The sequence below is a fragment of the Garra rufa genome, chromosome 22 (genome assembly GCF_049309525.1).
Source record: "Garra rufa chromosome 22, GarRuf1.0, whole genome shotgun sequence".
Classification (NCBI taxonomy): Eukaryota; Metazoa; Chordata; class Actinopteri; order Cypriniformes; family Cyprinidae; genus Garra; species Garra rufa.
This window is the reverse complement of record NC_133382.1, coordinates 24,827,058-24,854,145: the sequence shown is the minus strand read 5'-3', so window position 1 is coordinate 24,854,145 and position 27,088 is coordinate 24,827,058. Positions and strand designations below refer to the sequence as shown.

Sequence of the window (27,088 nt, the reverse complement as noted above, 5' to 3'; positions counted from 1 at the left end):
TGATCAAATTCTGTTTTTCATAAATTTTCTGCATTTTATTTTAATGGTTTTTATTCAATTTTAATAATCAAAAGTATCTCTAATTAATTAATTTGATAATTTTTATTATTTTATTTATTTATTTATTTATTTTTTGAACAATTTCTGGTAAATGAATTCTGGTAAATATTCCTTTAAAAAATAATGTTTTAATAATAATTTTAGTAGTAGTAGAACTATCATTACATTTAAGGGTCATTGCATAATTGCATTAAGAGTCCATCATTTTTCATATGCGTTTTTTTCGCATTCGTCATCCTTTCCTATAAAAATTCTTGCTACAGATGTGAAACTGTAGAAAATCGAACCTGATCCAAATTTTTTTATGACGGACAAAAGTTTCGGAGGCAGTGTATAAATGTAATTGACACAATGTGAATTTGTGTATTTATTTTTTAACATGCATTTGGACCTTAAGTAATATATATCAGTTTCTTCTAGTTAAACAGAACTTTTATTTTAAGTTTCTGTTTGTATATGATATGATAGTTTTTCTCAAATGAAACTGTAAAATGCTCATGAAGTGACTCTCAGAGCAGTTCTAGAGATTGTTCATATGTTCATGTACTCTTATATTGAGCTTCACACTTCTGATTTTGATTTATTCATCCAAAACTTGGCAAATTCAGTGACATTTTGCGTTATACTATTCTACTTCAGTGGTAATTTTTATGTCATTATGACCCAGATCAGAATTGTGTCCGAACAGGTTTCCCAAACACTCTTTGTTTGACAAACAGTATGCAGTCTTTTGGAAGTCATCCTATGACTGGTTCAGATTAAAGCATATTCTGCAATTTTAGGCAAGTATTTTAAACATCAAAAAACTACAAACTTCGCCTTTGAAAATAACCCCATCTGTAAAATACCGGGGCCAAATGATAAGATAATATGACCCTAAAAACGTTCATATTTTAGTACCATGCTTTTTTTAAAAGGCTTTTCATTAGACATCACTGGCGCAGGGCCTCTTCCCTTTGGTCACATGGCTGGTAATAATGACATCATTGAAGCTCACCAACTGAAGTATAATACTAGAGTCCAGGGCTGAAAGCTATAATTTTGCTTCTCGTCTTTTTGACATGCAGTCAGTCCGGTCTAATTTAGGCCTGGGTACAGCTGTGTGCAATTCTAACCATACCCTGTTAAATCTGTTTGTGTCTGTTGCTAAACTAGTGTTTTTAAATGACAACAAAAACACCTGCTGCTGTTTTATTCAGTGATGTGCTGACAGCCTTTAGCAGCTCCATTACAGTTAGAGACTATGAAAAGGCTGCAAACATTTTACTGCGATTATCTGTTCAAATTGTTTTTGTCATGTTTTGTCATGTCATGTTAAAGTATTTCAACATATATTTGTGACCCTAATCCACAAACCAGTCATAAGGGACCATTTTTTGAAATCGAGATTTATACACAATCTGATGGTGCAAAAAATCTAAATCGCCTTTAAAATTGTCCAAATGAAGTTCTTAGCAGAGCATATTACTGATCAAAAATTCAGTTTTGATATTTAACTTCAATTTTGATTTCATCTGGACTTGACCACAATCAAGCTTTGCTGAGTGTTGACATCATCAGAAAAGGACATTAGAGTGCTGTTAGTTAAATTTAAGAGTTGGACAAAAAAAACAAAAACGCCTGTGTCTGTATCATGGATGCTGGAGTCACACTATAATGCAGTATGGAGTCGCACACTGTTCAGCCTATGTGCAATTACAAACTCCAGGTCAAAGCACAGAACTGCTCATAAAGTGTGTGTGTGTGTGTGTGTGTGTGTGTGTGTGTGTGTGTGAGAGAGCGATAATCATGTGTTCACTGAAAACCATTTCGGTGGACAAACACAAATACACGCGCACACACTTGGCTGTCTGCTGGTATTTTATCGGCGGCTCTATCGGGGTAAACACTGTGCAGTGTTTGGAGTGGAAAGCTTTAATCAAAGAGTAATTGTTTACATTTGGAGGTGGCTTGGCCTTTCGCCGTCGGGCATTTATGCATGAGAGGGAATATAGTTAAAACACTAGGCCCAAAAATTTTAATTCTGTCTTTATTTACTGACCCTAATGTTCTTCTGAGGGTGTGTAAATGATGACAGAGGTTTTTTTGTGTGAACTAATTTTTAAAGAAATTCTGTCATTGATTATTTAAACCTATAAGACCTTTGTTCATCTTTGGAACACAAATTAAAATATAAAGCTTGCCACAGAAAACAGGAATTATGAATATGTCAGGGGAAAAACAGCTAGGAGACTGCTTTAACATTTAAATAATTTATTGATAAACTAGTGCTTTCTTTGTTTTCGGCTTAAGAGATGAAGTCGGTGACACTGACTCATCATCTCCGCAGTAGTGGATGCGCTTGTTCGCATGTTTCTTATGGATTACACAATCTAAGAAAATGTGTTTTCTGGTTCATTTGAAGATAGACATTTCACTTTCTATAGCAGGGGTGCCCAAACTCGGTCCTGGAGGGCCGGTGTCCTGCAAAGTTTAGCTCCAACCCCCATTAGACACACCAGAACCAGCTAATCAAGCTCTTACTAGGCATACTAGAAACTTCCCAGCAGGTGTGTTGAGGCAAGTTGGAGCAAAAATCTGCAGGATACCAGCCCTCCAGGACCGAGTTTGGGCATCATGCTCTAAAGATAAATTATAGATATATTTTTCATGTCTGTGCAGCAAGTATACAAAGAGTTTCAAAGTTTCACGCTGAAGTTTAAAGAGACCGAGATGACAGAAAGCTGTTTGTTTTAATTAGTTTACAAAAGCACAACGTTTTGTTTTTATTCTGAGTGCACATAAATAAATGTAGAGTCTTTACAGATTCGAAAGAGGTATTACTTTTAGAAGCAAGTATTTTAAGAGCAAGTGACTGCACCAGCACATCCATCTATCATGCAGTGAGTGTGCTACTGTTCAGCTTCCACACTTCGCACACTTGAAAGCACACATTTTTCTTGGTTAACATTAGATTGAGCGGCCATGTAAAGTTGTTGCTACTTACAAATTTCAGATGAAAAGCCATATTTGAGATGAATGATAGGTGCGCATTTGGATGTCCTGCTCAAAGTACTACACTCACCAGCTGCTGACGATCTGTCCGTCACAGAAATGTGTGACTTTGCCACTTCCTGTGGATTTTTTGTTTGTTTGCAATTTTAGACACTAATAACATTTTGGTCGACTAAGCCTCTTCTTGTCGACTAACAGCCCTAATAGACAGCAACGCAACTTAGACGTTCAAGGCCCAGAAAGGTAGTAAGGACATTGATAAAATAGTCCATGTGACTTTAGTTTAACCTTAAAGGAGAAGTCCGGTGTGATATTGACCTAAAGTGTGTTGAATCATGATACCGAGTGTGAACTTACCCTTCATAGCTCATCTCGGCTTGTCCTCTGCAGTCCGAAATCTGGCGTTTGTTAGCCGATGCTAACAACAGGTTGTCAAAGAGGGTGAATAGGGCATCGGACTAGCCATGTAAATAAATCATTGAATTTAGTCACGATAAGTCGAGTGACGAGCAGGAAGGAACTTATCAGGTTATCAACTTATCAGGTTGTAGTTTCCTTCCTGCTCGTCACTCGACTTATCGTGACTAAATTCAAGATGGCGGCGACCGGTAATTTTACTAAGGGGAATGTCTGTATAAATCTTCTTGTAAATAAACTACCAGTGCTTTTTCAAAGTTCTCAATGTCTCGTTTTAAATGTCAGGGCCCTTGGAAGTCTACCAATAAAGTGTGGCGCTACTTTGTGCCTCGTAAATGGTGTAAAACAGTGATTTATTTATATGGCTAGTCCGATGCCCTATTCACCCTCATTGATAACCTGTTGTTAGCATCGGCTAACTAACGCCAGATTTCGGACTGCAGTGGACAAGCCGAGATGAGCTATGAAGGGTAAGTTCACACTCGGTATCATGATTCAACACACTTTAGGTCAATATCACACCAGACTTCTCCTTTAATGTTATAAGCAACAAGAATACTTGTGTGCAAAGAAAACAAAAATAACGACTTCATTTAACAATTTCTTCTCTTCTGTGTCAGCGCATTCACGAAAGACCTCTAATGTTTTGGCAAGGATCGAGCAGGCTTCGTCTGGTGGACAATAAAACAGGCGAGAAAATCTCATAGACTTACATCACACTATACATGACAAGCACAAATGATATTTCTTCTTCAAAAAAGAAAAAACTAGTATGTTTCCACCATAAATTCTTGTTATAGAAGCACATTACATGAAATCTCTTTGCAGAGCTATTGTTTTTTGTTATTTATGGCAGCTGCCAACACCGCACGATAGACATTTGGCCTCATCTCATTTGGCCCATGAAGTTCAGATTAAGCTCTTTTTAAACGCTCTTATTATCACTTAGATGAACGATCAATGCAAGCCAAATTTAAGATGATTAATGAATTTGTACTGTCGCACCAACATCGCACTCTCATTATGCTCATTACCCTAATCATTACAAAAACACAGGATGTCCCACTTTCCAAAACTTCCTAAATGAAAGCCCTAAAGTTGACTCATTTTATTTTAATACCATGTATTTGAGTCTCTTATACATTATTCAGAGACATAGAGAGCCACTTTGTGAAGCATTATGAATAATCAATAAGCAAACCTCAGTAATACATCTTATAAAGAGATAATTTCTCCCTTGACTGTAGAGCAGATTATAGTCATACAGTCGGTAAAGCGCGATTTCATACGGACCTCCCGGTGAGGTCAACGCTGTCTGGGGGCTAAACGTTATTGACTGAGTGCTTCAGCATCTGCTTGTGTCCTTGTGTGGTGCTGACTCCATTTGACCTCTATACACACACACACATATATCCAAGGTGAGAGTTGTAAGCTTTGTGTTTTACCCTGATGGGACTCCAGGGCCCTCGTCTATCACACTGTTACACCCAGAACATCCATAATTTACAGCTGAAGATTCAAAGCGTGTTTACAGTGTAGGCTTGTTTCATGTGTGTTGGTGGACATTTCAGCATCTGCATTGGTGTGCGAGAGCATGTTTGCTCACTTCTGTACATTAGCCAGCCCCAAACTGATTATCTCTGCTGCTCACAAAGGCTGAAGATGTCGTTTTTGCTGAGTTAGCGGACAGGTGAATGAACTTTTCTCTCTTTCCGTATCTCGTTATTTTCCATTTTCACAGGGGAGTGTCTAACAAGGGTAGTCAGTGTGGATCAAGAATGTCAAGTGAATAATTTACTTGGACGTTCTTATTATTTATTTAGTCTTTTCTGTGTGCTGGACAGATTATGTGGTTTAAGGGTCCTTTGAGGGGGTATTTACACTAGGTCATTTTTCATATTTACAAGAACATGAAAAGACTAAGTATGAACGCATCTGGTTGTTCAGGCGGCGCAAATAAAGTTTACTCTTCCTAAAACGAACTATGACAGCGTAAGGAAGTGTGGGGGCCTAGAAACACTAATGTGGACAATTTATCTGGCTGGCACCGGCATCACAGAAGTGAACTTTGTTTGCATATGGCATGGGAGTAGTGGATCAAATTTATATCCAATATGTGAAGACGCATTTATGTTGCCAAGTATAAATGGATTGTGCGTACTCAATCTGACAGCAATACGATCGATCCAAATGCATAAAGTGACTAAGTGTAAATGGGTTAGTAAATGTGTATAAATGTTTGTTTTGTGGCTGTTTCAGGTGAGTGGAGGGCTGTGGAAGGAGAAGAGGAGGAAGTAGATGATTGTGGGCCATCTTGGGACAGCGAAACTGAAGATTATTTGGGTATTTACTGCATGTAATTGAACATAATTTATTATTTCATTCATGTCTTTGATGATATGCACATTGGCCAACCTGATCTCATGACGAAAACGTACCTGTGGGAACTTTTCCACAAGACACGAAATACCCCCCATGTACGTTTCTTGACATTCGATGTAGAATATCCATTGAGTGTCGCTAAAAGAGCATTCGTTTTTTGTCCCAAAACAGATGAAAGTACAGTACATGACGTAGGTTTTATGTGACGTTAGTTTTCTACGTTTTACCACAGTTCTGACTTATTGACTTAGTTTAGTGGCGTTGTAACTCTAATGCTCCATGATGTTTAAATTAAGGTACTATCTGCACTAAACCTAAACCTACCTGATAGTAGTATCCAAGCATTTTTAGCTTGTTTTTCGATCTCTCATCTTACAGCTTTTTCATGGAGAGTCCTGTTTTTTAAGGATTCATACTCAAGGTTTCCGCATCCTAAGTCCAATTCCGTGCCGGCTGAGCTACCGAGCAAGCGTGTTATAGCTGGAAGGCCAAACATGGAGCTGTAAGCAAAGCTGTGTACAGAAATGATTACAAGTGCTCGCCGTTTTACCGCCTCTAGTGGTCCTTTCAGTTGGAAACTCCAGTGATATGTACTTATTGGTGCGTATTAGCAGGGTGGCCGCGGATCCTTAAAAAGTCTTAAAAAGTCTTAAATTCTGTTGTCCTAAAATAAGGCCTTTAAATGTCTTAATTTGTCTTAAATCTAAATCCAAGGGTCTTAATTTTTTAATCTTGATTTTAGAGGGAATGTCTCCATCATTAAAATGTTTGTTTTTTTACACTTTGAAAAGGAAAAGTTTATTGTTTTGAGGAGAATCTCCTGCGCGGGTTCTAAATCTGTTCTGTTGCTAGACACGCGCTTGCTTGACAACGCCTCAGTGTTGCCAGATTTAGCGGGTTTCCGCCCAACTACACGCATTTGATTCGCGGATTAACTGTTAAGTTTAACCATCATAAAGTAAAAGTTTATAATTAGCACATGTTTTGTCTTGCCACTTTACCAATTCCAACAATTTAAAAAGGGAACACGCACGCTGATTTTTTACCGCTGCCGCAGACACCTGACGCGAGCACGCCCACAAAGAGAGAGAAAGAGAGAGAGAGAGAGAGAGGCGCGATTCACACAGATTGATTCCTCTTTAACTTCTATTTGAACTGAAACGTACATACAAAGTCATGTCTTAATACCCGTTTTGGTATTCTGGTAAACACAGTCGTTTATGTCTTCAGTGAACTGAAACAGCTGAGAAAGAGATGCGTGCCAGTATTCGTTTCGTGCGTTTGGCCTTAAAGAGACAGCGTCCTATAAATACCTGCAGTGAGAAGCACTAGTTTTTTTACAATTAATGATTAAAGTTCCGCTCCTGAATACTAGTGTTATAGATTTTATTACTAACTTTGTGTTGTATTCATTTACACTTGTCATTTGTGTAATCGTTCTTGTTTTGTTACTGAACTTTAGTTCAGCTAGTAGTTTTTGCTGTGGATTAGAAGTACCTAAAGTAAGCATTCAGTAATTAGGAAAAAACAAACTTTTTTTTTTTTTGCTGATCCGAAAAATGATCCAATCCGTGACTCAAAATCCGTGTTTGTTACATTGGCTTCAAAGTGTGGGAGAGCCTTGACATTGTCATGGAATAGAAAATAATTTCTTCTTCTGGAATAGTGTTTTCTGTTGAATATTCCCAAGAAAAATCAGTTAAATAAAATAATAATTTAAAATATCTTCATAGTTTTGTGCTAGACTTTTGCCGGACTTTCAATTTGGTCTTAAATTTTGTTTGAAAATGGTATTAAAAAGTCTTAAAATGTCTTAAATTTAACTTGGTCAAACCTGTAGACACCCTGATTAGGCACAGGTACATTTTCGGCATGAGATCAGGTAGGCATTGGCACAATAGAGACATACTGACAGCAATCATATTTTCATGGGTGAAATCCATTAATTTCATAAGGAATCCATGTGATTTAGACAAAAGTTTCCCCCTTGCAAATTTCGCAATAGCTTTAAGTTTCTATAACACTGGAAAAAAGCCATTGCTGTTGTTGCTCTATGGCTGCCAGCTTGGTTTTCTATCCTATTGTATAAAACAATCACTTGACCTTGTTTCCTGGTGCATTCTCATTCTCTTGTGGCATAGTGACACACTTGATCTTTATTTTAAGTGATATGGCTGAGGTAAGAATTGCTAGCCCTGCTGTTACCTCAGTCCTGCGCTGCAGCACACTGCAATAATGCTAAGCTATTATTGATAAGTCATGGTTCTTCATTACCAGTCCTTATAAAGTCTCAATGGGGAGCTGTTCTAGTCAGTACTTAGCATACAGTCTCATTCTTTGTGCATCATTGATGCTTGTCAGTCACTTTAGGGGCAACCGCTCACTAGAGCACATGTATTTTAGTCATGTATTTTTGGGAATAAAATATTAAAGAGAGAGTTCAGGCAAAAAAATAAAAATTCTGTCATTAACTACTCACCCTCATGTTGTTCCAAACCTGTAGGACCTTCATTCATCTTTCAAACACAAATTAAGATGTTTTCGATTAAATACGAGAGCTTTCTTACCCTGAATAGACAGCAATGCAACTGACACGTTCAAGGTTCAGAAAGGTAGTAGGGACATTGTTGAAAAAGTTCTTGTCTTCCATGTAAGTCTTTGACATCCATTCACAAGAGTAACATGACTAATGTAAAGAGTGAAACAAAAGAGAAGAAATTGTTAAATAAATTTGTAACATTATGGTTGAACCACTGATGTCACATGGACTATTTTAACGATGTCCTTACTACCTTTCTGATCCTGGGAACGTTTCAGGTGCATTGCTGTCTATGCAGGGTCAGAAAGCTCATCAAAAAGATCTTAATTTGTGTTCTGAAGATGAACGAAGGTCTTTCGAGTTTGAAACGACATGAGGGTGAGTAATTAATGACAGAGTTTTCATTTTTAGGTGAACTAACCCTTTAAGCGCTGAATCCAGCTGTAAATTTCCTGTGTTTACAGCCAACAAGAGCCCAAGGCCTTGACAAATCCCCTTTGGAGCGTCTCAGGAGATCTGAGAACTCCCTTTGCTACCTCGTTACAAAATAGACAGCTGTTTCTGTCAATTTTTCAAAACAAAATATGGAAAAGTCAATCTTCTCAACATATTTCTTTAGAATTCAGAACTCATGCTCTTTCAAAGCTTTTGTAAATGTTTTAAAGCTGCACATCAGTAATTGTGGCAGCTGTCAAACAGTCCTCACTATCAAATCTTGTGTTTATGTAGTTGTACCACTTTCTCAGGCGCAGATTACTTCTGGAAGTTGCTCTGAAGCTGTTGGGTTATGGGATTTTGAACATTCGTTCTTTTGTTGTGATTAATTGAATCTGGCTTTAGCGTATTCTTGCGTGTTGCGTAGTTCTGACCTGATTAGTTCCGTTGTAGCGGCCTAACTCTTTATTTAGTGAATGTTTAGGTATGATAAATGCCCTCAATCAATAAATAACTCTCCAGACCCCAGTGTGCGGTTTTGACTCGCCTCATAAATACCTCCTCTAATGAGAGAAGGAGAGAAATTTCTCATTAACAGACTGAAGGTTGAGCCTGCTTAATTTAACAGCTTTACCGTTGGTTACCGTGGTAATTACAGCCCCGCTTCTCTTTGATCTCGCCAGACAATGTTTCCCAGATTCTCCAACTCATCAGAGAAACAGCTGCTATATCAGAGAGACTCTCTCTATGGCAGGGAAATGAGAGACAGCTCCTCCATCACATGACACACGCTCTGAAGTCTGGATTTACAACTGGTGCCTTTGTTGAACACAATATGGGTGATTCCTGGGAGATTTCAGAGGGATCGGGGGTAAAACAGCATGCTGAAGCTTGAAGGAATAGTTCACCCAAACATTTAAATCCTGTCATCGTTTACTCACCAGATTGTTCATGCTACTCTTTTACAATACAAGTGGATGTTGACAAAAGGGCTGTCTCCAAAAATTACAAACCCTCACTAAAGAGTTAGTTCACCCAAAAATGAAAATTAGCCCATGATTTACTCACCCTCAAGGCATCCTAGGTGTACAGTATGTGACTGACGTCTTTCAGTTGAATCCAATTAGAGTTATATTAAAATTTGTCCTGGATCTTCCAAGCTTTATAATGGCAGTGGGTGGGTGTTTCTGTTCAACAGTCCACAAGAAGTCCAATAAAGCACATTCATTCATAATAAAAAATGCTCCACATGGTTTTGGGGGTTTAATAAAGGCCTCCTGTAGCGAATTGAGGCATTTTTATAAGAAAAATATCCATATAATAACTTTTCTCTCCCAAGCTTTATAATGGCAGTGGACGGGTGTTTCTGTTCAGCAGTCCAAAAGAGGTCCAATAAAGCGCATCCATCCATAATGGGGGTGAATAAATGCCTCCTGTAGCAAATCGATGCATTTTTGTAAGAAACATATCCTTAATTTAAAATTTAATAATCACTTTTCTCTAGCTTGCGCTAACTGTCAGACATGTAAGCCGTTCCGGGCGGATGACAAAGGAGGCATTTCGAGATAATCCAAGAGAAGAGTGGTTTTCCTTTGCTAAAGTAAGGAAAAGTTTGCTTCCTTTGCTCCTGTAAACAAACATTGTTTTTTACGAGATCAGCGGTGCATGCGCAATGCATAAGTCCTACATCATCCACCTGGAACAACTTGAATGTATGACAGTTGCCGCAAGCTAGAGAAAAGTGATTATTAAGTTTTAAATATGGATGTGCTTTATTGGACTTCTTTTGGACTGTTGAACAGAAACACGCGTCCACTGCCATTATAAAGCTTGGGAGATCCAGGACAATTGTTGATATATCTCTGCTTGGATTTGACTGAAGGAAGAAAGTCATATACACCGAGGATGCCTTGAGGGTGAGTAAATCATGGGCTAATTTTCATTTTTGGTTGAACTAACCCTTCAAAAGTAGGCTTGGAATATGGCTTGTGTACCATATTCCACTTCCAAATTTTAGTCTGTTCCTCACTAGGGGTGGGACGATACAGGTAACTCACGATTCAATTCTGTGGCGATATGTGGCCCACGATATCGATAATATCACGATTCACGATATCTACGATATTCAATATATTGGAAGAAATTTCATCAACGATATATCACGATATATGTGACTGAAAAAGAAAAAAATACCCATAATAAGGAAATCTTATGCATTTATTAATGCCAACATTTCCAACACTGTGCAAAGAAATATGCATTTGCATAATAACTCACTGCCTCCTGGTCTTAAATGTAAACACTGTTCAGCTAGACAGATAAAAGTGCCTGAACATTAAAAAACAACATGAACATTAACTAACATGTGTAAACCATGATACTGAAACGTCAGTAGTAAGTTACTGTAAAGTGCTTTATGTTAACCTGGACAGTGGTCTCATCAATGCATATTCTTCTTGAGGAACACTAACGCCTGTTTCACACACACTCCGTCTGCAGTGCGTATGCAGTCCGTGTGCGTTACGTGTGCGATGCAGAAGCAGCACGGACTCGTTTTGCTTTCACACAGGACACGTTTGCAGTCCGTTCCTGATCCGCGGCTGTTTACCACAAACACACCATTTATCCGTTATTTTGATTTCAAATACAAACGTGCTTTTTCAGCATTGTGATACTCTTTTATCACAGTACACTAATACAATTCTAGATATATTCACGTTTAAACTCAACGTATAATAAACAACGTATTATTCAATGCACTTGCACAGCAACCGCGTGCAGTGTGAACGCTCTAATCCGTTAACATGGGTGCGGAAAAAAATACTCAACGCATTAGCACTGCAGACGGAGTATGTGTGAAACAGGCGTAACTGATCAGCATGCTCAACTAGCGGGTGCGTCTTTGATTTGTTTTTCGTTATCTTCCGCCATTCTTCTCACTTCTCTTTTTTTCTGCGCTTCTTCTCTGATGTTGTAAGATAACTTGTGTTCTTCACTGGCCGCTGCTTCTGCCACTTTACCCCTATTTACCCCTATTTACTCGAACAGCGCCCCCCGCAAACAGAATGGTAGATATTGGGTAGTGACAGTGACACTGACGACGGGTAAATTAATCATTTGTGTTGTAATAAAATATCGATATTGGCCGTTAGTGTATCGATTATTTATTGCGACAGAGAGCACAACAATATATTGCAATATCGATTTTTTTTTCCCACCCCTATTCCTCACACAAAGCTATTGTATGAGTCATATTGCTTCTTTTATCGCACTTTGGCAGCCCCTTATCTTATATTCGGAAAAGAGTAATGCGAACATCCTGCCTAACATCTCCTTTTGTGTTCCACAGAAGACAAAAGAGATTGGAACAAATTGAGTAAATGCGACTGAATTTTCTTTTTTAGCTAATCAATCCTTTTAACCCAAAGTGCAGAGAGTAGAAACACACTTGTGTCTGACTTTTTAAAAGCAACGTTGGTCACTGATCGCACAACGGACCATGTTTATATGCAAACAGACTTTCTTCTTACCCTATCTAGACAACCGATCCTCTTATTACTTTTTTAAAGCTACCTGAGTTCACCCTTAAATCCCTAGGGTCCCCAAAACCTGAGCAAGTACTGAGGCAGGAGTATCTGCATAAGCTTTGATGCTCAGTTTCATATTCTCTAACATTAAAAATGTGCATATTATAACAGGCTCCTTTTCCCTGGCCTCTCTGTGCAGATATTATACACAGATTTGAAGACCGAGATCTTTAACCACACCTTCCATCGTTCAGGAAAGCTTAATGCAGGTCTTTTCTGACTATGTTCGTGTAACATTGGCCTTCCTTGCTTTGTTTTCCTCTCTTTTGTTCTTTGTTAGTACCCTTTTAGTTGTTTTGCTTAAGCCACAGGTACTGAGTGAGGTCGTTTCAAGCTCGTAAGACCTCTGTTTATCTTCAGAACACAAATTAAGATATTTTTGATGAAATCCAAGAGCTTTCTGTGCATTGCTGTCTATGCAGGATTGTAAAGCTCTCGGGTTTCATCAAAAATATCTTAATTTGTGTTCCGAAGATGAACAAACGTCTAACAGGTTTGGAACAACATGATGCTAAGGAATTAATGACACAGTTTTCCTTTTTGGGTGAACTACCTCTTCTAAAAGAGGAAATAGAAATCATTAAAGGTAGCATTAGCAAACCACGCAAACCTAGTACTGAGAGGCAAAGAAAAGGAAGTGGAGGGAAATTTGGAAATGAGGGCATAGTGATGAAATGAGAAAGCGTGGTGTTATGGGAGTTGGTTGAAGATGGAGTGTGAGGGTTTATGCAGTCTTCTCTACTGTGTGACCTACTTAATGAATACAAATGTCACACCAAATAGCAAAAGGTCATTTAAAGGTTCTATAAGGTGACTCACATAGACTTAGCCCCTGGCCACAGGTTCTTACACTTTCATTACAGTTTCTTGGCCTTCCTCATATACTCCCTGATCACTTAATCTGGGTGAATGCTATTATCAAAGACCAATCCTCCCTGCTGCCTATGCCTTCTCACTTTAACTAGAAGTAATTTCTGAGCTACAGTTACTCATCTGAATTCATAATTGTAGAACTTGCCCCCCTCCTACTGTGGACATTCATGCAACATCAACCCAAGTGCTGAGAGTCTTTTTGACTGTCGCAGTCACTTCCTTTCCAACACTTCACCATAGAGGTGACACACACTGAGTTGCCCTTGGCGACTGCATTGCGTGGGTCAAAGTTCAATACCTTGATTTACAGCATCCTGTCTGGTCGGCTCTGCGGAAATGAGGCTCCTCACCACAGTGTCTTCAAGCAAAAAAAATCACTGCCAAGAGAAATTATGACACACTGTTATCTTTTGACTCCTGCAACATTTCCATTTCAATCGTCCTTTTCTGAAGCGTTCAGATGGAAAATATGGCCTGAGAAGTATAATTAGGAAACTATTATTTTTTACTTATAATAATAATTTTAATTTAGTGTAACAGTGTTTTCCATAAAATTTACAAGCTCCAAAAATCACAAAACACACACACACACACACACACACACACACACGTTTGTTTTTGTGAATTGTGGGGACATTCCATAGACCTAATGGTTTTTATACTGTACAAACGATATTTGCTATCACCCTACACCTTCCCTACACCTAAACCTAGCCCTCACAGGAGACTGTGCATATCTTTACATTCTCAAAAAAACGTATTCTGTATGATTTATAAGCCTTTTGAAAAGTGGGGACATGGACAATGTCCTCATAAGTCACCCTCTCCTTGTAATACCTATGTCATACCCATGTTATTACACAAATTTGTGTCCTGATATGTCACAAAAACAAACACACACACACACACACACACACACACACACACACACACACACACACAATATTCCATAAAATGGTTTCATTTGCAGTTTGTCACTCCAGGTTTGACATCAGTTCATTTTCGTTTTATTCTGTTTTAAGTGTTCTGTTTTCTATTTTTTCCCCCCATTAAAATTTTTCTAGACTCTGTTTTAATGGTTAAATTTAACTAAATTAAACGAAATCATGAAACATACATAATTTAACAGCAATTTTTAAAAAGTTTAACAAAAATTACATTTTAAGGCCCCATGAAACGTTTTTTAAACACATTTTCCACTAATTAATGTTTCAATTAATGTGTTTTCCATTAATTGTTTGGATTCCATTTTAATGCTCCCATTTAATTTTAGTAAACCAAAAGAATCTCTAATTATTGATTTGTGACCCTGGACCGCGAAAACCAGCCATAAGGGTCAATTATTTGAATTTTTTTGAGATCTATGCATAACCTGAAAGCTGAATGAATAAGCTTTGTTAGGATAGGACAGTATTTGGCCAAGATACAACTACTTGAAAATCTGGAATCTATAGTTGCAAAAAAATCGAAATATTGAGAAAATCACTTTTAAAGTTGTGCAAAGTTCTTAGCAATGCATATTACTAATCAAACATTACGTTTTTATATATTTACAGTAGAAAATTTACAAAATATCTTCATGGAACATGATCTTTACTTAATATCATAATGATTTTTGACATAAAAGAAAAATCGATAATTTTGATCTATACAATGTATTTTTGCTACTAATATACACTTGTGACTTAAAGGAGAAGTCCGGTGTGATATTGACCTAAAGTGTGTTGAATCATGATACCGAGTGTGAACTTACCCTTCATAGCTCATCTCGGCTTGTCCACTGCAGTCCGAAATCTGGCGTTAGTTAGCCGATGCTAACAACAGGTTGTCAATGAGGGTGAATAGGGCATCGGACTAGCCATGTAAATAAATCACTGTTTTACACCATTTACGAGGCACAAAGTAGCGCCACACTTCATTGGTAGACTTCCAAGGGCTCTGACATTTAAAACGAGACATTGAGAACTTTGAAAAAGCACTGGTAGTTTATTTACAAGAAGATTTATACAGACATTCCCCTTAGTAAAATTACCGGTCGCCGCCATCTTGAATTTAGTCACGATAAGTCGAGTGACGAGCAGGAAGGAAACTACAACCTGATAAGTTGATAACCTGATAAGTTCCTTCCTGCTCGTCACTCGACTTATCGTGACTAAATTCAAGATGGCGGCGATCGGTAATTTTACTAAGGGGAATGTCTGTATAAATCTTCTTGTAAACAAGCCGAGATGAGCTATGAAGGGTAAGTTCACACTCGGTATCATGATTCAACACACTTTAGGTCAATATCACACCGAGATATTGATTTATTACAACAGTTAAATAAACAAGAAGTTATTATTAAGTGACTTACATTGTCTGACTATAACACTATTGCCTGATTTTGCTCTATTTCGTCGTCAAAAGTAATGTGAAACAAGTCGCAACTGAGCCGCTGCGCATCTCCACTCAAACACAGCGGTGTTTCATTTATGAATGAACGTGCGTTTTTAAATGAATCTAGTGAAATGATTCAATTTCCCATTCATAAAGAGTCACTTGCTTTATTCTTGAATGAACCAATCGAATCAAATGAATGAAATGATTCAGTAATTAAATCAGTGTCTTACCATCACCTGCTGGCAGATCCTTTCAGTTTATTAAATCATTTAATATTTCTGTATTCAAAATTGTATATTTTTGTATACCATATAAGTGCAAGAGAAAAGCATGGCAATATATATTTTCCTCCCATCTCATATTTATTTGTCTTACAAACATTTACTGTGTCTGGTATGATAAGAATGGGGCCTGGTGGAAAGCGATCACTGATGCAGTTGCAATGTGTATTGCAAAATATATGGTGCCCATATATATTGTGGAGAAGCTGGGGTTTCTTTGCATGCTAAAAGAAGTAGGGGGGAAAAAACGATTTAAATCGTAAATCCGATTTTTTGTGAAAAAATCTGGGATTTTATTTTTAGGCCATATCGCCCAGCCCTAGGTGCTCTTCAGTATGTGCATAGTAAACGAAACCGTGTGTCTGCATCATTCATCCACACAGAAACAAGCAGGATTCATATTTAAATAGCATATTTGCAGCTTAATATTCACTGACGTTAGTCCATATCGCATTTTCATTTGAGTGTAGTGACCTAGTTTTGATTTATTCATGCAAAATTTAGCCAACTCTGTGACATTTCGCATTATTCAGTAAATTCCGCTTTTATGATCTGATTCTCTCAAAATCGTCATTGAATTCAAACCTGTTGTGACGCATTTTGACAAAATATTTGAACGCACAAAAAGATTTGAAAGCTACTACATTTTTCACTAAAAAATTACTTAAATTTTATTCTGCATTTCACAGGAAAATATTAGAAAGCTTGGAACATACTTCACAAATCATATGGAGTATTGTATACTTTTGTTTTGTCCTTTTTGGGAGCCTGACCATCTTTGTTCCCATTCACTTTCATTGTTTAAAAAAAGAACAGTCAGGATATTTTGGAAAATATCTTTCAGCAGCATTTATGGGAGAGATTTCTTTCTGTATGCAGTGATTTACATTGAAATGGTTTATAGTCAGTGGGAATATTTTGGTTGTGTATTCTCTCGTCTTTCTAATGTGGGATGCTTTTCTTATTGATTAGTCCACATCTGCGTGTACAGGCAAGCCTGTAGTTTTGAAATTGGAATAGATTTTTTCCCTTCCACATTGATTGGCTCAGGTGACAGCTAATTACTCAAGAGTGTGTTTGTGCGTGTGTTATGCAGAGTTGATATTATTTCATGTGGTTCTTTTGTTACGGGGCTCTGGTTGACTGACATGTTTTAACATCTGCTGTATTGTTCCTGCAGAGCGCAGTCTTTTTGCAGGCGCATGTACGTAGCGTGTTACGATGTACTGGCATGTTAGTGTTTTCATTTCCTCTGCTTAATATTTTGTTGCCTTGGCTGTCACAAGATAAGATACTGTGTGTGTGTGTGTGTGTGTGTGTGTGTGAGAGAGAGAGAGAGAGAGCCACGTTCCTGCAAAAACGGTGTCTGTAAGTCTGCTGTGGAGAGAGGTACAGTCTCTTCTAAACAAGGAATTTTAAAAAACAGAGATTGGCAAACAGTTCTGTGTTTTCTCTGAAAATGTCTCCTCTTCTGAGAGAGACAACTGACCTTTCACTCAAACACACACCCTTATACACATCCAGCAACGCAATAAAATGTTTTTTCCTCTTTTCTGTCTCCTTCCAATCAACAGCTGATATATAGAACCAAGTCCCCAGCCTGAATTTTTTTTCTTGTGCAATATTCTGTTTGACTCCTATGTATGTCACAATACAAAAGAAAAGAAATCTCCAATACTTTCTGAGCAGGAAAGCTTAAAAACCCATGAATGATCAGATAATGCTTGTTGATAATAGCTAATTAGATAATGTTGTAATATCAAACAGATCAGTGGAGTTTCTCTTTTGAGAAGAACTTGGCTAAGAACATTTTTGGCTAAGAACAAATTTTTGTTTTAACTAAGTGCCAAATACTTTTACTGGAAGCCGTCATTAAATAAAAAATAAATAAAAGGTAATAGCGAGTTTTTATCTTGACTTTTTTCTTGCAATTCTAATTTTTTTTGCAGAATTTTGAGATATAAACTTGCAATTCTGAGGGAAATTAAATGTAAGGTTTTTTTTTCTCACAATTGCAAGTTATGAGTTGTAACGTCCAATTCTGTGGGGGAAAAAGACTGATATGTACTCAGAATAGCTCTCAATTCTGACTTAACGTGCATTTGCTTGTTATCAAGTCCAAATTTGCAATTCTGAGTGGAAAAAAATCAGAATTGTGAGTTTATATTATGCAATTGAGAATAAAGTCAGAACTGCCAGTTTATATCTCACAATTCTAAGAAAAAATTCAGAATAGCAGAATAGCAAACTATAAACTCGCAATTCCAAGTTTATACCTTGCAATTCTGACTTTTTTTACTTGGATATAAACTTAAGATTCTGAGAAAAAAAATCACAATTGCGAGATAAACTTGCAACTCTGAAGGGAAAAGTCACAATTGTGAGGTTTTTTTCTTGCAGTTACGAGTTACAAAATCCAATTCTGAGGGGGGGGGGGGGGACTGATATGTTCTCAGAATTGCAAATAATTACTATTTTTATTGTTTATTTATTTTTTAGTAGCTCACAAGTCAGAATTGCGAGTTAGAATAGCATGATTCAAACTTGCAATTCTGTTTTTTTCCCTCAAAATTCCAAGTTTATATCTTGCAATTCTGACTTTTTCCTCCTCAGAATTGTAATATATAAACTCGCAGTTACAATTCTGACTTTTTTTAACATCTTGCATTTCTGACTTTATAACTAGCGATTACGAGTTTATATCTTACAATTCAGAGAAAAAAGTCAGAATTGCAAGTTATAAAGTTAGAATAGCATGATATAAACTCACAATTCCGACTTTTTTTGTCACAATTCCAAGTTTATATCTTGCAATTCAGACTTTTTTTCTCAGAATTTTAAGATGTAACCTCGCAGTTACAAGTTATAAAGTACAATTAAAGATTGATGTTTTCAGAATTCAAATTTCATAGCTCACAATTCTTTCTTAACTCGCATTTGCATATTATAAAGTCAGAATTGCAATTCTGAGAAAAAAAAGTCACAATTGCAAGATAAACTCAATTTTGAGGAAAAAAAGGTCACAATTCAGAGAAAAAAGTCACAATTGCAAGATAAATTCAATTTTGAGGGAAATAAGGTCACAATTGTGAGATATATTTACAATTCTGAGGAAAAAAGTCCTTTTATTTATTTATTTATTTTGTTTGTTTCTTGCAATTGTCAATTACGATTTATAAAGTCCAATTCTGAGAGGGAAAAAAATGATGTTCTCAGAATTGATGCTCTCACAATTCACAATTGCAGGTTTATATTACACGATTGAGAAAAAAAGTCAAAATTGCAAGACGTAAACCCGCAATTGTGAGGATAAATTAGAAATGTGAAATAAAAACTTATATAGTGCCAATGTACACTTCCAGTCAAAAGTTAAACACACTTGATTTAAAGTTAGTTTTGTAGACATAGAAAAATATCAATTGTGCCTACAAATTATCATTTTATCAAAACTCCATAATTGCAATACTGCCATTTTGCATTATTTCTTTTATTATTTCAGTTTGAAAGAATTGTAGTAACAAGCAAATGTGTCCAGACGTTTGACTAACTTTAAATAGGAAAGCTTAAAAAACATAAATGATGCTTCCCCGGGTAAATTTATGAAATAACACTCTCCATATTGTCATATCAAACAGATCAGTGGACTTTCTCTTTTGAGACGGAACATTCTCGTTAAATTTTCTGGAGGAACTTGGCTAAGAATCTTTAGCATGTGCAGTTTATTGTCTCTTCATCTTTTCCCTATTTTGTTTATTTTCACACGTGTTAACGACTTCACAGCTTGCCCAGAACAACAGGGGAATTAGCCAACGCAGGCTTGATTAAACAAGTGAAAATATGCTACGACAGACCGGTGTTGTGTTTAGCGATCGGGAAGTTTGTAGAGGCATAGAGATATGACAGATGTGCTGCGTATGTAAGTGTGTGTGTGTGTGTGTGTGGCAGTCGGAACTCATGGCCGCTGGATATGGATGTTCTAGCCAGAACGGCCATGTGTGTCCACCTCTCTTATCTCCTGCAGATCCCTTCCTTTCATCTCCTTTCAGACCTACAGGGTACTGGACAAACCCCTCCCTAAAATATAGTCCCCCGCAACACACACACACTTCAAGGCTGCTATCTCTCTGCCACAGATGAGGACCTTCATGTACAGGCCAAATGACATCCCGCCCGTCCTCGTCCCACTTCCACACACACATTAGGTTGGTTCCCATCTCACCTGGCTCATTCAGTGTCCCCTCCTCCTCGGTTAACAGTCTTTCACTCCCTTTCTATCCTTCCCCTCCCGTTGTTTTTCTGCCTTTGCCTTGACTCTAATCTGAGCCTGTGTGACATCTGGAATGTCCTCTGGTTTTGATCGAGATAGTGAGAAAGAGAGTGGGGGGAGAAGACATCGTTTGAACGCAGGCAGACACCTCTAAACACTGTAATTTAAAGCATCTATTGTGTTAATTACACAGCAGACGTTCAGTTCTGTTCTCTGTATTTGTTTTTTTGTTCAGGATCTTCAGTGACAGTGTGGCAGACATGAAAACCCAAGAGCACCGTTCCAGCCCTCTGAAATCACACACACAGAGTGAGTATAGAAATAATAATATGCAGTAGGGTCAAATAATAACTGCTGTTGTAGTTGGCAAGACTTTAGTAGTATTTGATTAGATAAATTGGCAGAGTACTTTTTTATATGTACATCATACAGATGAAATCAACCTAAAAAACTAGTCACAAAATAAAAAATGAGCCCCATTTTTTATATGTTTATGTGTAACTGTTACTGAGTTTAAATCACTATGAAATGTTTGAAAAAGAAATTCACTTTAAAAATCACTTCCAAGTATCTGTCTATCCCTATAATCACTTAAAATGAAACTACAAAATGATATTTTGTAATGTTAGGCTATCAGGTAAGTCCCCATGACCTATTGACCAACATCTGGCCTGCATTCCTTTACGCATGGGGTGTAAACACACACATACGCACACTAAATTCATTCTCACAAACACATTCTGGAACTCACAAGAAAAAACAGACCTACACACAGATATACGTGGTGCCCGGAGCGTAACCCTCCGTCTAACAAAAACACCAGATCTCACCTTTGAACTCCTCACCTTCCATTCTGCTAATTGGTCTGTGATGCTCTTATTTTTCTATGTGACACTGTGGCTAAAAATAAGCCCCCATTTCTTGCACCTAAAATAGAGTACTCTCCTCCCCTTCAACTGTTCTCAACTTCCCCTTTTAGGCCTGGTAAAAGCCTAGCTCTTTATGATGTTTCTGTTTTTAGCCTAATTAATTCTATAGCGGCCTAAATGGGCTTCTTTGTGCTTACAGACGTCTAAGTGCTGAAACATCATTTAAATTTTTTCCACCTTCATCAGCAATCTTTATAGCTACACTTGACTCTTTTTTTCCTGACTGATGTCTGGATAAGTTGTACCTTGCTACTCCATACTAAATTCTGATTAATCAAACTTTGTACAGAAGTTATAGCGAACTATGTAGTATGTATTTTGTTCCTGACACTTAACTGTTAAAGCTTGGCACTAGCAGTGACAAGGTCACTGGTTTGATTCCAAAAGAAACGCAAACTGATAAATGCATATCTCAAATGCACTGTAAGCCACTATGGATGAATGTCTGCCAAATGAATAAATTAAAAAAAAAACTTTTATCACTGCTGAGTTGTTTTCATATTTGTGAACAATTCTTAGGCAGAAGGCCACAAGGTTGTGTGGACAGTCATGACGATTGTTTAACTCTTATTCTTGTTCATGTAATAACGAGTCTGCTGCTGAGCAGCTGCTATGCTTTAAAAGTGGCTTATTCCTTCTGCAAGAGTGTCAGTGTGCATTAAAAAGCATGAGGAGGTATAAGACTTTGTGAGCAGCAGCATGAACAAGAGCAGTACGTAGAGCTTAAATCAAAGAGGGCTCAAACTCTTTGCCCCAGGGTAAATTGGTGTGCAAGTATGTAAGAAAAAAGAAGTTAGAGCCTCTTTTTTTCAGTTCACTTTTGTTACATCTTAGGCATTATCTTGTTTTTGACAGGTGATGCACGGCCCCAGTCCCAAATGAAAGGTCTTCAGTTTCGCAGCATTGCCCCCAAAGCCCCAGCAGTGGTTCCATCATCCGCAGTTCTGTCCTGCCAACCTCCCTCAGCCCTTCCAGAAGCATCCACGGCTGTCAGCCCCAAATCCATCCTCGTCCCTGCCCAGAACTATGCACTCATGCAGGTGGCTGGACAAGAGGGGACCTTCTCATTGGTGGCCTTACCTCAGACACAACAGCAACAGCCAATCCAGAAGAACCTTAAGCTGCCTATTCCTAGATACCAACCGGTGAGAAGCAAGAGCGCTCCAGAAAAAGGCAGCAGCAAGATGCCGAGTCCAGCCAAGGTTTCTGCAAGCATACAAGCTGTGAAATCAGACCAGAGTTCAGACCCAGTATCTGAGCAGCTTGTTATGATTGACGCTCCTACGTCATCTGAAATCAACATTGCACCTATGCTGCCAGGCTCACAGACAGATCAAAAAACCGAAGCCGGTCCATTTAAAAACCAGCAGTATCCTTCTGGAACCTCCCTTGTCAAGAAAATCTCACCAGTTAAAACCCAAATAGAAGGTCAAGCCTCAGCTGGCAGTGCCATCACGGTCCTCTCGCCCACTATCTTTAGCAAAGCTGTTCAGATCATTCCATCTCCACCCAAGGGCAAGCTGCCCATCCTGCCCTATGCCAAGGTGAAGAACTCCCTCCTGGCACCAACCAGCCTTGCCAGCACCCCATTCTCAGACAAGCAGACCGGAGCCAAAAGCAGCCTGAAAAGCCTTCCAGACATCAAAATCAAGTCCAATCAAGTTAAAAGTGAAAGCCTAAGCCAAGACCAGAACAACACTCAAATCAAGAAACCTCCGGGCAAGAAACGAGGAAGGAAGAGGAAAACCATGGAGGATATTCTAGCCTTTGAAGCCCGAAAGAAAAGATCCTTGTCGTTTTTCAGAAGAAGGGTACCTGAGAAACCTTCAACTGGGCTGCTGAATTCTGCCTCCCAAGAAAAGCTGCTGGACATATCCAAGAAGTATCGGAGTATTCGTCCCAAGCCGGTACTGGTAATGGAAACCACTATTCCACAACTTGTTCCGCTTCCGTCCTCATCAACATCGGAGAACCTTGATCAGGAGCTCTTATTAGGACAGCAGATATCAAGTACTCCACAGTCTTCGCAAGCTACAGATCAGCAGCAGTCTGTGGTAGAATGTAAAGGTGGTGGAGGAGTGGTTTACACAGGAAGTCGTCCGCTGCACCGATGTCCTACTTGCAACAGATGCTTTCAGTTCAAACATCACTTGCAAAGCCACATGAACAGCCACAGTAACCTGCGGCCTTATGTCTGCCCGGTATGCAGGAAGGCCTACGCTCACTCGGGGAGTCTTAGCACTCACATGAAGCTGCACCATGCGGAAAGCAGACCCCGGAAAAGCCTTTGCTGTGAATTCTGTGAGAAGTCATTTGGATATGTTGGTGTCTACTTTAGCCACTTGAGAGAGGTGCACAGGGTAATACTCACAGTTGAACCGTCCATCAGTCAACACGAAGAAAACATGTCTGTGGAAGAGTAAGTAACAAACATTGAGCGATCACTCTTTCTGAAGCTCTCTTGTTCTTGATCTAGATCAGGGCAACTTGAGTTCTGGAGGGCCACTGTCCTGTAGAGTTTAGCTCCAAACCTAATCAGACACGCCTTAACAATCTAACCAATGTCTTCAAGATCACTAGAAAGCTACAAACGGGTGTGTTTCATTAGGACAGTGGTCCTCCTTGACCAAAGTTGTCGATCTCTGACATACAGTGCTTTCCAAAACTATTCATATTTTAATTTTTTCACGTTTTATACATTTTATGTTGCTGCCTTATGTTAAACTGCTTTAAATTACTTTTTTCCCACACCAGTCTACACTCCATATACCATAATAACAAAGCGAAAACAGACTTGTCACAACTTTGTAAAAAATACAAAAACTGAAATAAGTATGTTGCATAAGTATTCATACCTTTAACTCAGTACTTAGCTGAAGCACCTTTACAGCCTCAAGTCTTTTTGGGTATGATGCGACATCAGCATTTGGCAATTATCTGCCATTCTTCTGACCTCTTCATCTCTCAAGCTCTGTCAGCTTGGATGGAGGCTGGCAGACATTTTTAGATTTCTCCAGAAATGTTTGATTGGGTTCAAGGCCAGACTGTAGCTGGGCCACTCAAGGACATTCACAGAGTTGTCTATAAGTCACTCTTGCTGTGTGCTTAGGGTCATTGCCCTGTTGGAAGGTGAACCTTCTGCCAAGTCTGAGGTTCTGAATGCTCTAGACTGGGTTTTCATTAAGGCTATCTCAGTCCCTGCTGCTACCAGCACACTTTAGTTTTGGGATGCTACTCTACAGGTGATGAGCAGTGCCTGGCTTCCTTCAAACATGATGCTTGGAATTTAGGTTCATCAGACCAGAGATCTTGTCTCTCACAGTCTGAGGATCCTTTAGGTGCTTTTTTTTTGGAAATTCCAAGTGTGTTTTCATGTGCCTTCACTGAGGAGAGGATTGAGTCTTGCCACACCGCCATAAAGCCCAGATTAGTGGAGTGTTGCAGTGATGTTTGTCCTTCTATAGGTATGTCCTATCTCCACATATGACACTGGAGCTCATCTAAAGTGAACATCAGGTTTTTGGTCACCAGTCTCCATCAATTGCTCAGTTTGGCCAGGAAGCCAGCTCTAGGAAGAGTCCAGGTTGTTTCAAACTTTTTCAATCCTGTTTCTGAGCTCTACGGGCAGGGTTTTTTTTTAACCTCAGGGCTTGGTTTTTACTCTGATATGCATTTTTAACTGTTAGACCTTTTATTAAGACGCATGTCTCTTTCCAAATCATACCCATACTAAATTTGCCACAGGTGGGTTTGAATACTTATGCAATGGAATAATTTAAGTGTTTTATTTTTAATAAGTTTGCAAAGATGCATTGATGCGGAAAAATTAATTTAAAGTAGTTTACATAACAAGTAGCAACATAACAAAACAAACAAAAGGTAGGGGTATGAATACTTTTGCAAAACACTTTAGATGTTCCTTGTCTTGCAGGTCTTCAGAAGTTGACGAACAGGCCTCGGAACAACGCGTCGACCCCGTTGAGCTACAAATCAAGTGTGGGCGCTGCCAAGCCATCACCCCTACGTTTGCTGACATGAAGCTGCATTTGTTGTACGTGCACGGAGAGGAGGTCCAGGTGCGACTGAGGGAAGGGGCCATGCGTGGAGGCCGTGAAGCAGAGGATGAACTGGTCAAACATGCAGCACATTACTGGAGGCAGCTCAATGAGAAACGCAACCTAGTGCACTGCGGAACCTGCGACGAGGAGTTCTTCTCCTTTTCCAAGTTCAAACGCCACCTCCATTCTCACCATCAAGAAGCTAAAGAGAGTCAAGGAGAGGAGGAAGAAGAGGAGATGATAGGTAAGGATGGCCATGTATTAAGGGGCCTCAGTAAAGGCATATCCCTTAGGGTAGGATCCCAGTTTAACTGCATTCTTTGCAGTAAGGTGTTTAATAAGAAACAGGACGTTATTGAGCATTGGAGGGCGCAGCACAATTGTGAAAACCCCATCCTGCTATGGGATGTCCTGGACTTCAAAGGGGAGAGCAAGCTTACTGGTGGGCCAAATTAACTGCAAATGGGTAACTTATTATTCGCTCCATGTGTCGACTGTGTGGTTTATGCTGGGTGTGTTGACGTTAATGCAAAAAAATATCCACTAATAGACTTTTACGTTGTTATGTTTTGTTTTGCACTGTTTTTTATTATCACAAATGTTGTTTTGTAATGCTTGAATTTTGTAATGTTTTATGTTTGGTCTTTAACATTTTGATGTGTTTTATGCATAAAAGCGTACAAAAATAATCTATAAAATTCACAAGCCGTAAATTCAATCTTGGTCCAGGTGCAGATGTATTATAACTACCAGCAAATATAAAAACCTAAGGATGATAATCATTTTTAAGGTTTGTGGATGCAGTGTTAGTAACAGCTTCAGCTGAGTGAATCAGGTGAAGCGGACTAACAAAGGCTCATCAAAAACACATCGCCACTCAAACAAATTGAAAATTTGCTATAGTCTGAATACAAATAGCGCATGATTAGCATGCTTGAAATGACATGTCAAAGAACACTCAAAGTAACACAAATTATCAGTGACATTCCACAAACACATATACATAATCACACAGTTTCAATCCTCATTCCACAGCTAACATAAATACTGCCGGAAAACCTCTGCTGACTTTTAAGTCTAAGACTAGCAGGTCCACTAATAAGGATGTGAAATATCCCTAAGAAACTCAATTTGCCCAAGCTTTAACAGTTAAATTTAGTATGAATGTGTGCATACATATGTTTCATAAATATTCTATTGTATTTTTGGATGGAAATGCTATATATTTAAAATATTTGTGTTTTTTTTCATGGTGAAATGTGTGGTGATTTATTTATATTATCAGTCTATTCAAACATATTTCTGTTCATAAAAAGTTGTCAGGGTAAAGGAATGTTTAAAACCCCTCCTAATTGTTATATATGTATACTTGTATAGATAGATTACAAATATATCTGAAAAATACTATATACAGCTGTATATTGAGAATATATATTTACACAAAGATTTCCCCTGCTGTTTTGTTCTAGGAAATTAACAATGAAATATATTTACCTGTTACAGTGTCTTAAATGTCTTAAGCAAACCTTCAGCTTCAGATACATTACCAGTCAAAGGTTTGAGCACACTTAAATGTGACTCTGGACCACAAAACCAGTATTAAGTAGCACAGGTATATTTGTAGCAATAGCCAAAAATACACTGTATGGGTCAAAATTAATATTACAAATATTTTCACCATAAATATGTCAAAACTTAATTTTTGATTAATAATATGCATTGCTAAGAACTTCATTTGTCAATATTTAGATTGTTTTTACACCCTCAGTTTCCAGATTTTTAAATAGTTGTATCTCAGCCAAATATTGTCCTATCCTGACAAACCATACATTAATGAAAAACTTATTTATTCAGTTTTAGATGATTTTAGATGATGTATAAATCTCA

At 38.2% G+C, this 27,088-nt stretch overlaps 1 protein-coding gene across 1 annotated transcript; it reads left to right on the top strand.

Moving 5' to 3' along the window:
- The first annotated feature begins 5,745 nt into the window (after nt 1–5,745).
- znf438 (zinc finger protein 438) lies at nt 5,746–26,802 on the top strand. Its single transcript, XM_073828720.1, has 4 exons — nt 5,746–5,814; nt 20,450–20,523; nt 21,999–23,562; nt 25,075–26,802. The coding sequence occupies exons 2-4, from the start codon at nt 20,475–20,477 to the stop codon at nt 25,655–25,657; spliced, it is 2,196 nt and encodes a 731-aa protein (XP_073684821.1). The 5' UTR covers nt 5,746–5,814; nt 20,450–20,474; the 3' UTR covers nt 25,658–26,802.
- Nucleotides 26,803–27,088: the final 286 nt, after the last annotated feature.

Coding starts and splice junctions, on each gene's coding strand:
- znf438 (XM_073828720.1), top strand. CDS start 20,475: ATGAAAACCCAAGAGCACCGTTCCAGCCCTCTGAAATCACACACACAG. Junction 20,524..21,998: donor TCTGAAATCACACACACAGA/GTGAGTATAGAA, acceptor TGTTTTTGACAG/GTGATGCACGGCCCCAGTCC. Junction 23,563..25,074: donor GAAAACATGTCTGTGGAAGA/GTAAGTAACAAA, acceptor CTTGTCTTGCAG/GTCTTCAGAAGTTGACGAAC.